This window comes from Elephas maximus, chromosome 23, assembly GCF_024166365.1.
Source record: "Elephas maximus indicus isolate mEleMax1 chromosome 23, mEleMax1 primary haplotype, whole genome shotgun sequence".
In the NCBI taxonomy this organism is placed as follows: Eukaryota; Metazoa; Chordata; class Mammalia; order Proboscidea; family Elephantidae; genus Elephas; species Elephas maximus.
Genome location: NC_064841.1, coordinates 33,835,013 through 33,847,947, shown reverse-complemented (window position 1 = coordinate 33,847,947; position 12,935 = coordinate 33,835,013). Strand labels below are relative to the sequence as shown.

At 36.0% G+C, this 12,935-nt stretch overlaps 1 protein-coding gene across 2 annotated transcripts in view; it reads right to left on the bottom strand.

Moving 5' to 3' along the window:
- Positions 1-1,146: 1,146 nt before the first annotated feature.
- The window catches only part of SERPINI2 (serpin family I member 2), a 36,255-nt gene continuing 24,466 nt past the window's right edge, over positions 1,147-12,935 (bottom strand). For both annotated transcript variants that reach the window (XM_049867318.1, XM_049867319.1), the window contains 4 exons: positions 11,266-11,363; positions 8,436-8,522; positions 5,625-5,714; positions 1,147-1,324 (listed from right to left, as the gene is read on the bottom strand). In XM_049867318.1, the coding sequence (XP_049723275.1) occupies positions 1,248-1,324; positions 5,625-5,714; positions 8,436-8,522; positions 11,266-11,363 (352 nt within the window). In that variant the 3' untranslated portion in view covers positions 1,147-1,247. The remainder of the gene's footprint in view (positions 1,325-5,624; positions 5,715-8,435; positions 8,523-11,265; positions 11,364-12,935) is intronic.

Here is a 12,935-nt window from a genome sequence, read left to right as displayed (position 1 = left end):
ATCTGTATTACATTAAAGGACGTAAGTAGAAGGAAGCATAACTCAGATTAAGGTTACAGTTTTCTGGCTCAGATAGACTGGGATTCGTATTTATTTGTAGTGTGTCCTTGACTAATTTTTATTATTTCTTTGAGCCTCAGTTTCTTCATCAGGAGTGGGGATAATCTTAAAGGATTTTCAATACATTTAACTGAGATACTGTAGTCCTTACTTCAGTGCCTATTGGGCTCATCAGTGGGTAGCTACTATCATTCAGCCCTCTGACAAGCTTTGCCCTCACAAGCAAAGAAACAAAAAAGACACTTTATGCCATTAGCCTCAAATGGAAAAAATGTGAAACATGTTACAACAAGTCTTATTGTATTGTAGTATTATTTTGGATATTTAGATCTGGTATCTCAGAGTACTCAGAGGAAGGGGTCTGCATTTAAGCCTTATAGACTACAATCTTGCCTCTAACACTTCCTTAGTCACTGATGTGAAATTGTGGAAGGTCAGTCCCTGAATCAGCCACTAACTGGGCTCACATGAAAATAAAAGGAAAGCTTTATAAAAGTCTCAGCATTTCTACCTTTTTTTCCCATACTTAAAGCAGAAATCAGAAGGAAAAACACTGACGAGTTTCAAAAGGTTTTGAAGCAGGGCAAATATTAAGGTAAGATCAGAGAGTTATTCGAAGCTCATCTCTGTCAAAGACCTTGGGTCTGTGTGTCAAGTGGCACTCAGAGAAGCATGTCCCACACCCACTCTCTCTCCACCTTACTTTCTCATGGTCTGGGTAATACTGCTATATTCTGCTATGCTAGAAAATGTATAGCCAGGGAAATAAAGACTTCTACTTCCACGCAGCACTGTGATCTTTTTAGAGGTTTTGGTGCAATAAAATCATATTTTTTTTTCCACCTAATAATGCATGTGTCTGGAAGTCTGGTAGCTCAGAAGATACTAAAAAAAAAAAGTTCTTTTCAGGAGTCATTCAGGAATATTAAGACAGGATTGTTCTAAAATATTAATAGTAATATATAAGCTTGCTACTTTTGATTCATAGAGGCTTATAAAGCATAGACAAAGAAAAGAAACAAATAGCTGTCTAATTTCATTTATTCATTAATTTTTTATATTAATACAGATTAATACAGACGCTGTTTAAAACTGAAAGAAAAAGACATATAGAAAATATTTTCATATATTCTGCCTATTTGCTATTTTCCAGGAATCGGCTTCTATTACGAGGCTGTAGTTTTCACTCAGAGAGAATCTAAATCTCTTCCTTTCATCTTTTGTGTGTCAGGATTTGTCACTCTTCCCATAAATAAAATTGATTCTAGGAAAAAAAAAAAAAAACACACACAGGATTTTCTGGAGGAAAAAACCTGACAATAATTAGTTTTTCTTAATATTTTAACAAATCAGTTAGTCTTTTTTTTCCTCTATAAGATAAATAGGCAATACCTAATAGCAAAACCTTCTTTGTGTTAAAAGTATAATTATATTATTATTAATCATTTTCTGGTAATTTATGAAGTAAGTTAACATCTACAACAGCTCTTCATGGAAAATGCATTAGTTCTGTTTTTCATACAGGAAAGCAAAGATACAGTGGCAGAGAAGTGTTCTTCTAAATATAGAGACTCAGCCAGGCAAACATAGCATAATAAGCATAGCATAATAATACGGTGATGAACATGGCAGTGTTTTAAATTTAAAGCATTAGCAGTCATCTTTTTACGCATGTAATATAAGCTCGCAGGGTTAAAAGCGCAGCTCCCTAGCGCTCCTCCTTCAGCTCTGAATCAAAGCTTACTGCTAAAGAAAATATTTTCATATCATTAGCATTTTCAAATCCTCACCAAGGTGATATAGTATACGTCCTAAAGGCAAACACCTGTTTCCAGTCATTTTGTGTTTGCAAGTGAAAAGGAACCAAGAACTAGAGGACAAAACAGAAATAAATGACCTGACAAAATCCATTCACCTTTCTTTTCAACCGAGATGAGGGAAGTGGCCTGACTGAATCAATGTCAAGTGTTGCCTTGATTTAAATGCTTAACACTCCGATGAAATAAAGGTTAATTTCAAAAGTGAAAAAATAAATTTTACATAATTTTAAGGCTAATGAAAATTATATTTAAATGTGTTTGAAAAAACAGTGGGAGAGCCCTTTTTCATTAACTCTTTATTGTTCAGTTTCAAAAACAGACACCCTCTTAGAAGAGGCAATAACACAAATGGATGTAATTTCCAGCAGGTTTCTTTTTTCCTTCTCTTTTATGAATAATTATAAATAATGCCTTGTCTCAAGATCTCAAAATAATTCCGGGATAAAGAAAAACAAATATCACTAGTTTAAAGATAGATAAGAGTTGAATATTTTATTTAGTCATGATAGAAATGAGCACTGATTCTTGTGTCTTCATAATTTTAAGACATTAAAATGCTTATCAGAATTGTTAGGTAAATTTTTAAGTTAACTTTTATAGATAACTAACTTCAACATTTAATACAACAATTTAGAATTTTAAACATTTTTTTTAGAAGTGTACAGGGCATTACGCAAAAGCCCATTGTGTCTTTTTCTTGACCGAGGAGAGCCACATTTCAGATCAAGTCTTCCCTTAGTCACCAATTTACTCACTACTGAGAGGATTAGTGAATCTCCCTTGGCATAATAGCAATAAGAGTTAGAGACAGCCTGAAGCAGAGAGTATTATTGTTTTCATTTTTCTTTTCATGCCCCCTTCTTACAGAAGGTATCCCTAACATTTAACAAATACATTTATTAAAGTTTCTGTCAGATGGAAACAACTTTTACCTCCCAATATTAAAATACAGTGGCATAACTCAAGCTAATGGCCTAGAAAAAATTTTTCTTAATAAATACCCTGCAGTTCTTGTTTCTCCCCTAAGTCCAGGAACTCAAAGAGTCCCAAACACAATTTTGTTTTTACTTTGTGTACAGCACTGTCAGTTTCAACATTATGATTCACTGCTTTCTCAGAAATGCTGCATTTCAAATAGCATCTTTCACAATTTTCTTCTGAAGGTTTATAAATGTGATTTATGCTATCACCATAAAGGAAAGAAAAACAGTTCTTCATTGCTCTGGAGGTTTGACTTAGTAAGAGCTTTAGTTTTTAGATAATTCTACAGCAATATAAAATTTCCCAGATAGTAAAATTCAAATAATGTATAGATTTTGCACAATAGAATTGTTTTGGTCTAAATAAAAATTTAAATCTAGATTAAAAATTGATTGTACTAAACCTAAAATAGTTCATTCTCCTACTTTAGAAATTATCAAATGGATATATTTTATGCAAACCATTGAGCATTTTATAGCCCGCTGTAGCTATGCTAAGTCACGGTGTCTGTTAATCTCAATGATTTCTTGAGTTCATTTGTGAGAGAAAAAAATAAATCACTGAATGTGTATTGTCCTAAGATAATGGCCTATTCTCCATTTTATATGGCAACAATTCACAGCCCCTGATAAATGAGTGGCCATTCATTTAAAACAATACTTTAAGGAATTCGCCCTAGTTTCAACTCTTGTTATAATAAAGAGCATAAAGCAGTAGAAATTGTCGTTAAGGTCTGATCTTTAAGCATTATCACATATAAATAAATAAGTGGCTTATTTTGGGTTTCGAGTTCTCAATGCTGTTTTACTGATAGCTATTATATAACAAGAGTCAAACGTAATTATTCTAACTGCCATTATTTCCTTGTGCATTGATGCCCAAGGCAACCACATTTCTTTCTGTTCTCCCTACTCAATAATTATACTAATTTTAAGAAATTAAAGCTACCCAAAGGTTAAAGATGCAAAGATCAGAAAATATTTTAACAATGACATATTCACTGCAGGAATAGAAGTTGTGTTAATGCAACCTCAGCAATTCTAAAGCTCTTCTCTTGTTTCCAGATATAATTTGTAGAAAAGTCACCCAGCATTAGTTTCCTGGAGCTTAGAAATAGAGACTGGTATATATTCAGAAGGCCATGAATATCAGTAAACACATTCAGATTCTGAGTTCAGCTATGGTTTTTGTCCATGTGAACCAGTTGTACAGGGAAACTTCAGTTTTCCTTCCTTAGTTTATTTAGTCATTTACTCATTTGTATTTATTGATTAATTAATATTGAACCTTTACTAGGCACAATGTTACAGGCTTAATATATCATTTTACTTAACTTTATTAGATGAGTACTAATACTGTGTTCAAATAGGAGTTGGGAGAAATGTGGCTTAGAAAGGATAGGTAACTTGTCTAACAACTATTAATTGAGTTAATTGAGCCGGAACTTGATCCCAGGTCTGACAAACAAGTCCATACTCTCAATCTCTAGGGGTATAGATATTATATGCAAGGCACTTTGCCAAATACTGGGTTAGATATAGAAATGCATAAGATATGATTTCTGCTCTCCTGTGGGTTATAACTCTCAATGGGCATGATGAATTTTGAAGAGATCCTATGTATAGACATACTCGAAGGCAGTGGGTGTTAAGTACAGACATGGAAACCCTGGTGGTGTAGTAGTTAAGTGCTACAGCTGCTAACCAAAGGGTTGGCAGTTCGAATCTGCCAGGGTGCTCCTTGGAAACTCTATGGGGCAGTTCTACTCTGTCCTATAGGGTCACTATGAGTCGGAATCGACTCAACGGCACTGGGTTTGGTTTTTTTGTTTTAAGTATAGACATAAAGAAAGCTTCTCTACTATATCCACATACCTGGCTTCTCATTTCTGCAAGAGAAAGTACTGAAGCATCCACCCAAATTATCTGGATTGGCATGTGTTGACATTGTATCAAGTTCCAATTCAATACACTGCCTCTTCTGTAGCTAACCACATCATCTTTCACCAATTGCCCGAATTGGAAATTATGTTTGACCCCTCCCTCTCTCTGAGACCCTATATTCAGTCACTAATTAAGTCTTCATTCTACCTTCCAAATCTTACACAACTCTATCCTCAACTCCCCATTTCCACTCCTGTTGTGGCATCATAGAAAGAGTTAACTTCAGAGACAAAGTTGGGTTCAATTTCCATTCCGCCTGTTTCAGATTGTACAACCTTGGGCAAACCCATATACTCTCTCTGAGCTTCTTGTCTTTATTAGTCAAATATCTGACTAACCTATTTGGATGATATTAGCTTTACAGACAGGTATAGAAAATGACTAGAACATATAATAATTGGGTGGCTGGTATTATTACCTCTGCCCTATTTTAGGTCCTTTTATCTTTTGATGGAGCCCCAGTGGTGCAGTGGTTAAAGCACTTAGCTGCTAATCAAAAGGTCAGCAGTTTGAACCCACCAGCTGCCCCACAGGAGAAAGATGTAGCAGTCTGCTTCCGTAAAGATTACAGCTTTGGAAACTCCACGAGGCAGTTCTACTCTGCTCTATAGGGTTGCTATGAGTCAGAATTGATTCAATGGCTACGGCTTTTGGTTTTTTGGGTTATCTCTTGAAATTCAATACCTACCCACAAAGTAGGCACCAGCAAATACCAGTTGAAAGAATAAATGATTTCAGATACGTAGGTTTCAATTAGCAGCTCACAACAGGTTTACATTAATTTAAGCAGTTTCCCCCAAGGAATTCGCAGTAAAGGTACCTGTTCGGTTGTTCTTCATAAGAAACAGAAATGGACGATTTGCTATAAATTGTTTTGTAGCCAGACTCATGATCACGGGGACATGTATGCCTACAAAATAGAGATAATAGTTATTTAGATGCTCATATTAAAAGATCAGTAAAGAAAATATATCCATAGTACTTTCTGTAGGCAGGAAAGGTCACATTGTTTGAGCAGTTAACACGTGTAAAAATAACCATTTTCTAACTACAGAGAAATTTAAAAGTCAAAGAGCAGAAGAATAAATATTGGCTCATTCATGGAATAATTCTAACTTCACATTTATGCTCAATGAAGAAGAAAGCCAGATACTATATTCAATTTAGTGGAGTAGTTGAAAAATTTCATTCTTTAAGCAGTAATTTTCTGCTCACTTTTTATTTACATTATATGATTTATTCTTAGAAAGTTTTCAACTCTTAATTCCTATCCAGGTATATTTGCACCTTATTTCTATTCTTCAGGCTTGTGGTAATCACATTTGGGATTAAATTCATTTTTTATTTGCTTTTCCAAAATTGTTTTGTGAGCTCAGAGCTTTTAGGATTTGTTCTGTGAATGTGCCCATGATTTTTATTTTGAGGCTACAAGCAGAGATTTCCCGACTTAAAAATTATTTACTATGATAATTTTATATCATACCTTTGTAGCATTTGTCAGTATTTAGAGTAGGAAAATTTAAATGGTTGGATTTTTTCTCTTTCTAGGTTAAATATTTCTACTCTCAACTAAGATGTTTTCTTTACCAATAAGGCAATGATTTTGTACCATTATTTTCAGACTAAAGGAAAGATAATTAAAAAATCCAATATGTGTGATCGAAATTGAAAAATGATCAAAAATATCCTTAGGCACTCTCCTACCCAGAATGTCAGGGTTATGCTACCCAAATTACGAGTGAATATTGGCTTATGTCTGAATTGCGATAAATTAGAACAAAGTCAACAGCTATATATAAGGCCAGGCCTTGTACTCTTATTTGCAGTGAACACTTGCAGTTTTCTGTTGTTCCTGAGCATATATCCCTGAAAGTCAAAATTCATAAACTGACAATTCTGAACTTTCTGTTTGAGGTACTATATCAATGTTACTGCCAATCCTACCTGTCTCCCCTTAGTGATTGTAACAGCCTCCTAGAAAACTCCACACTAACAGGGAGAAGAAACAGACTATAGAGAAGGGTGCTGTAAACTTGAAGTCAGGGGACACTCTCCCAATTCCATTTTTACCATCAATTCAGAGTCTGACCTTGGTCAAACCTCTCCACATTGCTGGGCCTGTTTCTTCACAAATAAAATGAAAGGACCTGACACTCATCTATAAGGACTCTTCTAGTTCTACATAAGAAGAGCTGAAAAAATTGTGTGCACAGGCCAGCAACCTCATCCAAATACAACCTTTTGATTTCTCCAAGGATTGAAATAACCCATTCCCTCCGATCAACGTTCTTTGAGTACAGTGATGCAAAGTCCTTCAGGAGATGATGGAAAGGTAGCAGAAGCACAGTGTGTCCATACAGAAGTCAAAGCCCATTGACATGACACACTATTACAAATTAATCAAGAAATTGATGTGGATATAAATGTATAGACGTTTAACAACAAGACATTTTAAATGATACATTTCCTTTAAATATCAGTTAAAATCCAAGTAGTGTGAGGAACTAAAATAAATTTATGAGGGATTTATTAAAGTTGCTTTTCTACTTCTAGTTGATTTTAAGACATTTCTCCAATGAATTTTCGAGTATTAAATACTTATGTGCAGCATCGAAACCAATACTCAAACCCATTGCTGTCGAGTCTATTCCGACTCATAGTGACCCTATCAGACAGAGTAGAACTGCCCCATAGGGCTTCCAAGGAGCACCTGGTGGATTCAAACTGCTGACCTTTTTGTTAGCAGCTGTAGTTCTTAACCACTACACCACTAGGGTTATGTACAGCATAGATTCTATTAAAAATGCCATCCAGTCAAGGAACTGTAGCATAGAAGAGTGGTTCTCAAACTTTAATGTGCATGCAAATCACCTGGGGATCTTGGAAAATGTAGATTTTGGTTTAGTAGGTCCTGGGTTGGGCCTGAGATTCTGCATTTCTAACAAGTTCTAACTGAAGCTGATGCTGCTGGTTTAAGCACTTCAAGGGTAGTTGAGAAAGCTACAAGCCACACTGTACAGCAGTGGTTTTCAACCTTGGATGCCTTGGATACATATTGGAATCACTCGAGAAACTTAAGAAAATACTAGAACCTCAACCCCAGAGATACCGATTTGATTATTTCGGGGTGTGGCCAGGGCACAGAATTTTTAGAAGCTTTTTTCTCCAGGTGATTTTAATGTGCAGTTAGGGTTGAGCACCACTGCCACAGAGATAACAACATGAATCAAATTAGAAAAGTGAGAATTAACTTGGCTTAATGGAAGAATGAAAATAATACAATTACTTAAGAGTGAAGATTCCTAAACAATAATGATTTAATATTAGACCCTGAAGTTTTTTCCACATTGGTTTAGGTCTCATTCTACTAATTGATAGGTAACCCATTTGCAAATGAGTAAATATCGGTAGATAGGCCTCAATACTTAATCAAATCTCTTTCCATCTCTTTCACATAACACTGTGGTTGCGGAGGTGTATAAACTACTCATAGAATAGTTTTCTTTTTTCATCCTGCAGTGCGTGAAACAGAAGGGAAAAGGAGATCAGAATACTGGAAAACAACCAGCACCATAATGTTCAGTTTCCTCTAATCTTTTCTTCCAGTTGGTTGGGATATTATTTATCCTACCAGTGGATGTTGCAGCCTCACTGCCATCTTCATTTATCTCCAAGAAATTTTTTTGCATGACTTGGGAAACATACACCTCAGATGAATCTGGTGAAAAATGTGAAAGTGTATTTAGTGGTTAAAATCCAGAGCCATTGCCTACTAAGCCATGGTTTAATTACATTTTCAAGTGACCAAAAAAATAAAATAAAACTAACTCTTTCCAAGTTAGTCAGTTTGTTAGAGATAAAGGTGGCCTAGGCTTAGCTCTTAAAGAGATGATATAGGCTAGATCTGGCATAAAAGATAAAGATGGAAGGGTATAAGCCTCAAATCAGGAATCCTGCTAAATATCTGAATAAACAGAGGGTTTACCACCCTGAGCCTGGGTCTACCAACATGATGAAAACGGCTCTTTAGATCTGAATTAAGCCCACCCTGTGTGTTCAACCACAAAGGCAACTTGCCTTTTAAACTCCGTATTCAGTTTTGACCTGAGTTTAAAACAAAATTTACTTTCTTTCAAGATGGTAAGGCTATGTAAGTCTAAAGAGGTTTTGTGTCATCTGTTACAAAACCACTTCAAAGTTATGCTTTAGAACCTGTTAAATTTCTCAGTGTAAGCGGGTGTTTTACAACCTTTTGTTCTGCTGTGGATACAAGCTGAGAGAGAATGTCCCTCCTCTCCCCTTGGTGGAATTGATGCGTGTGCAAAATTCTTCTGATCTGCAAAGATAGTCTCCTCAAGAAGGGGAAGTGAAACCATGAGTTCAGAACCTGTCGGCCATCCCTGCTGTGACAAGACCAGATAGATCTAACAGTGTTCCTCAGAGTTCAGAAGGGTGGAAGAGAGGAAGATGGGTCTTGAATCTTGAAGAGAAAAGGAGCACTTGAGAGAGAAAAATGATGTGATTCAGGCAGTCCTGCACTTACAACTATCCATGAAGAAATACCTTAGTAAAGAGGAACCAGCTCTGACCACCTACTGAAAACTAAATCCCCTTCAAGAAAGATCGAGAGGAGAACTGAACATTTACTGTGTGCCAGCTGCCTGTCAAGCTAGGTGATTTACATACACTCTTTTATGTATTCCCCCCACAAAGCAACTAAGATATGTTGCTGTTAGGTGACTTCGCGTCATCTCTGACTCATAAGACCCCACGTATAACAAAACAAAATATTGCCCAGTCACGTGCCATCCTCTCAATAGGATATATTATCCCACTTAGCAGATGTGAAATTCGAGTCTCAGAATGTCTAAGTATTTTACTAAAGGTGAAACAAGAAGTGGCAACAGAGTTAGAATTCCAATGTTCATTTCAAAGGCCCCAAAGTAACTCCATCAAAAATTCATTCAAAGCCGGTGAATTACATAACCAAGTGTCTCGTTCATGTGGACATCCCAGAGGAATGGTGTTGATTGGTCCACAGTAACCTTGCTGCACAAATGACAAGTATGTTCTAATGACCAGTTACAGTGTAAGCCTTGGCTGTAGCAAGAAGAACCCAGGCAATAGACAAAACCAAAGTAGTTAAAACAATTCAAATCAGGAATGCAGGAGGGAAAGAACAGAAAATGCTGGGTATTTAGTCTTCTTTACCTGGGGTTATATCTTGCACAAATTCTTTTATGAAGCATTTTTGGAGAGTTTATAGAAGTCACAAATTGCAAAGAATTTTCAGAGTGAGTGGCTGTTCAAAATGCCTGAGGTGTATCTACCAAGCTTCCTATGGCCAGAAAGAGGTTTAAGAGAAAGAAGTGTTTGAAAAATGGTTTGCTTTATTTCAGGTTGGTGAGCTGGCTGCATCCCAGGGCACACTTAGTGTCATGTACTGGTATTTAATATTGTCAAAGAAGTCATATCTCTCTGTCAGTGTGAGAACAAGTACCAGAATCATGTGTGAAGGTGATATGAACATCATGACACCTGTATACCCCATCCACCTCCTACCCCTCCTCGAGGAAAGCTAATTTATTCTATTTACTTACCCACATAATTGATGAGTGAATAAATTAATCAATACCTCTCCTAATTCCCATGTATTCATATAAGAATAACCAAAATATTTCCACAGTACTTCCATGTTATGATACAAAATCCCATTAGACAGACAAGCTCTTTATATAAAACAGAAGGCTGAATATAAAAAAAGTGAAGTAACTTGGGACAAATTGGCCTTCTTTACACAATTTTTCTCTTTAGTTTGTTATTTTTGAACTAGTGGGTACTGCCAAGACAAGAAGAATTAAAAGGCTGTCTTCGGCTTTGTTGTGCAAGTGAGAATCTTTAACCATGTGCGTTCTCCCAGGTGCTAGTTAGCATATGATCTCCATCTTCTCAGAACTATTGTCAGTCCAAAGGCCTGTGTTGCGAAATCTGCAATCTGTAGCGTTACAGTTTCTAGATCACGTTCATCATCCAGCAGCTTGTAGGTGCCTGTTTCAAGGGCTTTAATATTACTGAATTAGCATTTGTGAATTGGTCTATAATAGTTTTATTAGCTTTGCTTAGATGAGAGCCTCAAAGTTGTAATTTCCTTTATTCAGATAAAGAAATCCAAACAGGGCCAAACCAAAAGCCCGTATAATACTTTTACCTACATGATTTCATTACAAGCATGGCTAAAAGGCTTATCTAACATTCTAAAATGCTTTTTGACTTTCATTAAACAAAGCTACTTAAATGCAAAGTAGAGTGCATGTTTACAGACAGCTTCAACATGACTATGGCATCTATTCACCATATGTGCTGTCTGTGGCTGAATGCTTTCAGTTTTAAGACCAGACAGTTAACACAGTCCACTAAGAAAACATATTGACTTGATAATATAAGAATTATTTACATATTACCTGTTATTCCAGAAAGGTCAGAGCCACTGCTAAATATCTCAGTTAGGTTCAAAGAATACAAAGCTTCTTTGAAGTCTAATTTTTGTTCTATTTTAAATCTGTTTTTTAAAAAAAAATAAAGAAGGAAAGTATTAAACACTGTGCATGTTTGCTACCAAAATACTTTTCGTAAGATGATTTGGAAGAAATTATACTGAGAAATCTTTTATTTCATTATCACAATTACATTTTCTCACATTTCATACCATTTTCTTCCAGGGCCACTTATTTTTTCTGGGTTGCTAATAACTTGTTTCCCAGATAAATGATTAGTGGGAAGAGGGGGTGGGAGAAATATCATTTACCAAACAGAACAGAGTGAAAGTTCTAAGCTTTCAACTTCTTGGTTCCTTCCTAAGAAATTTAGACATTCCCTCCAGCAACTCTATATATTCAAGTTCTTCGCACCATCAAACATGTCTCCTGGCAGACATCCAAGGTACTATGAGAGAACAGTAGGAGCCAACAGTCCCTGGAAAAGATTGTCGGCTACTGAGCTAGAGAGAGGTGTTAATAACCTATCATCCATCTCGTCCACTCTGCTTGAGTTGTTACAGTTGATGTGGCTTCCTTCAGTTTATGGACACACCCAATGGCTTCCCAATAATCCCAATAAAAGAGTAAAAGAAATGGTGGGAGTTGGGGGGAAGGCTTTGACTAGTGCCTTCAGTCCATAAATCAGGACTCCAGCATTCAGCTAACATGTGTGGTCTTATTTGCCTCACTTGTGAGGAGGGAATTTAACCAGAGGCTCTCAGAGATTCCCTCAGGCACTGATCTTCTATGATTCCAAATTAACAGCTACCACTGAACCTCACTTTCCCATTTAAACAAAAAGAAAAAGAAGAAGCTGGTAGTGCTTAATGGATTTTATACATGCTTAAAATGAAAATTGATGCTTAAAAAAAAATCTTTTAAAGCATCAATTTTCATTTTAAAACTGGTCAGAAACTTTGTTTATGAAAGAAAAGTCCTTAAGCAGGAAGTCATGTATATTTGCTAAAAAAAGCAAAATTCCTGGGCAACTCCTGCCAAGGCAGCTCTGTGTATGCCCTGATAGTCATTTGCCCCTGTGCAGCCAGGTTTGGAAACACATACTTGTGCTCAAGCTCAGGAGCCTTGTTTATCTAATAGGTAGGCCCATACCTGGGACTAGAAATGAGCTTGGGCAATCAGTCTAATTAGATCATTATTTTAATTGTCAAATACTAAACAAGCTTTTTAATTATAATTCTTCAAAACAATGAACATGCTGTGGCAGAATTTTACTAGGCCTCAATTATTTTTTGGTAAACTCTTATGTTAATTCATTTAGAGTCCTCTCCAAGTTGAAATGGGTGTGAAATGCACATTAAAATCTACTGATAAAGAAAACAGCTTATTCATGCCAGCTGTTTTTAACTTTCTTCCTCCTAACGAACGTCCTACTAAGAAATAATATGCAGAAAAGGGGTTTTGAGATTTTTTTTTTTCCTGTTTTATTGTCACCATATTTTTTTTTAAGCTGAGTGGAGTACAGGCCTCTAAAAGGTGAAGGACAAATGTTCTAATCCACCTATAAGTTGGCTATTTTTAGTATAATAGACCAATAATTTTAGGGTAATGACAAGAATACTGCAAGACTTATTACA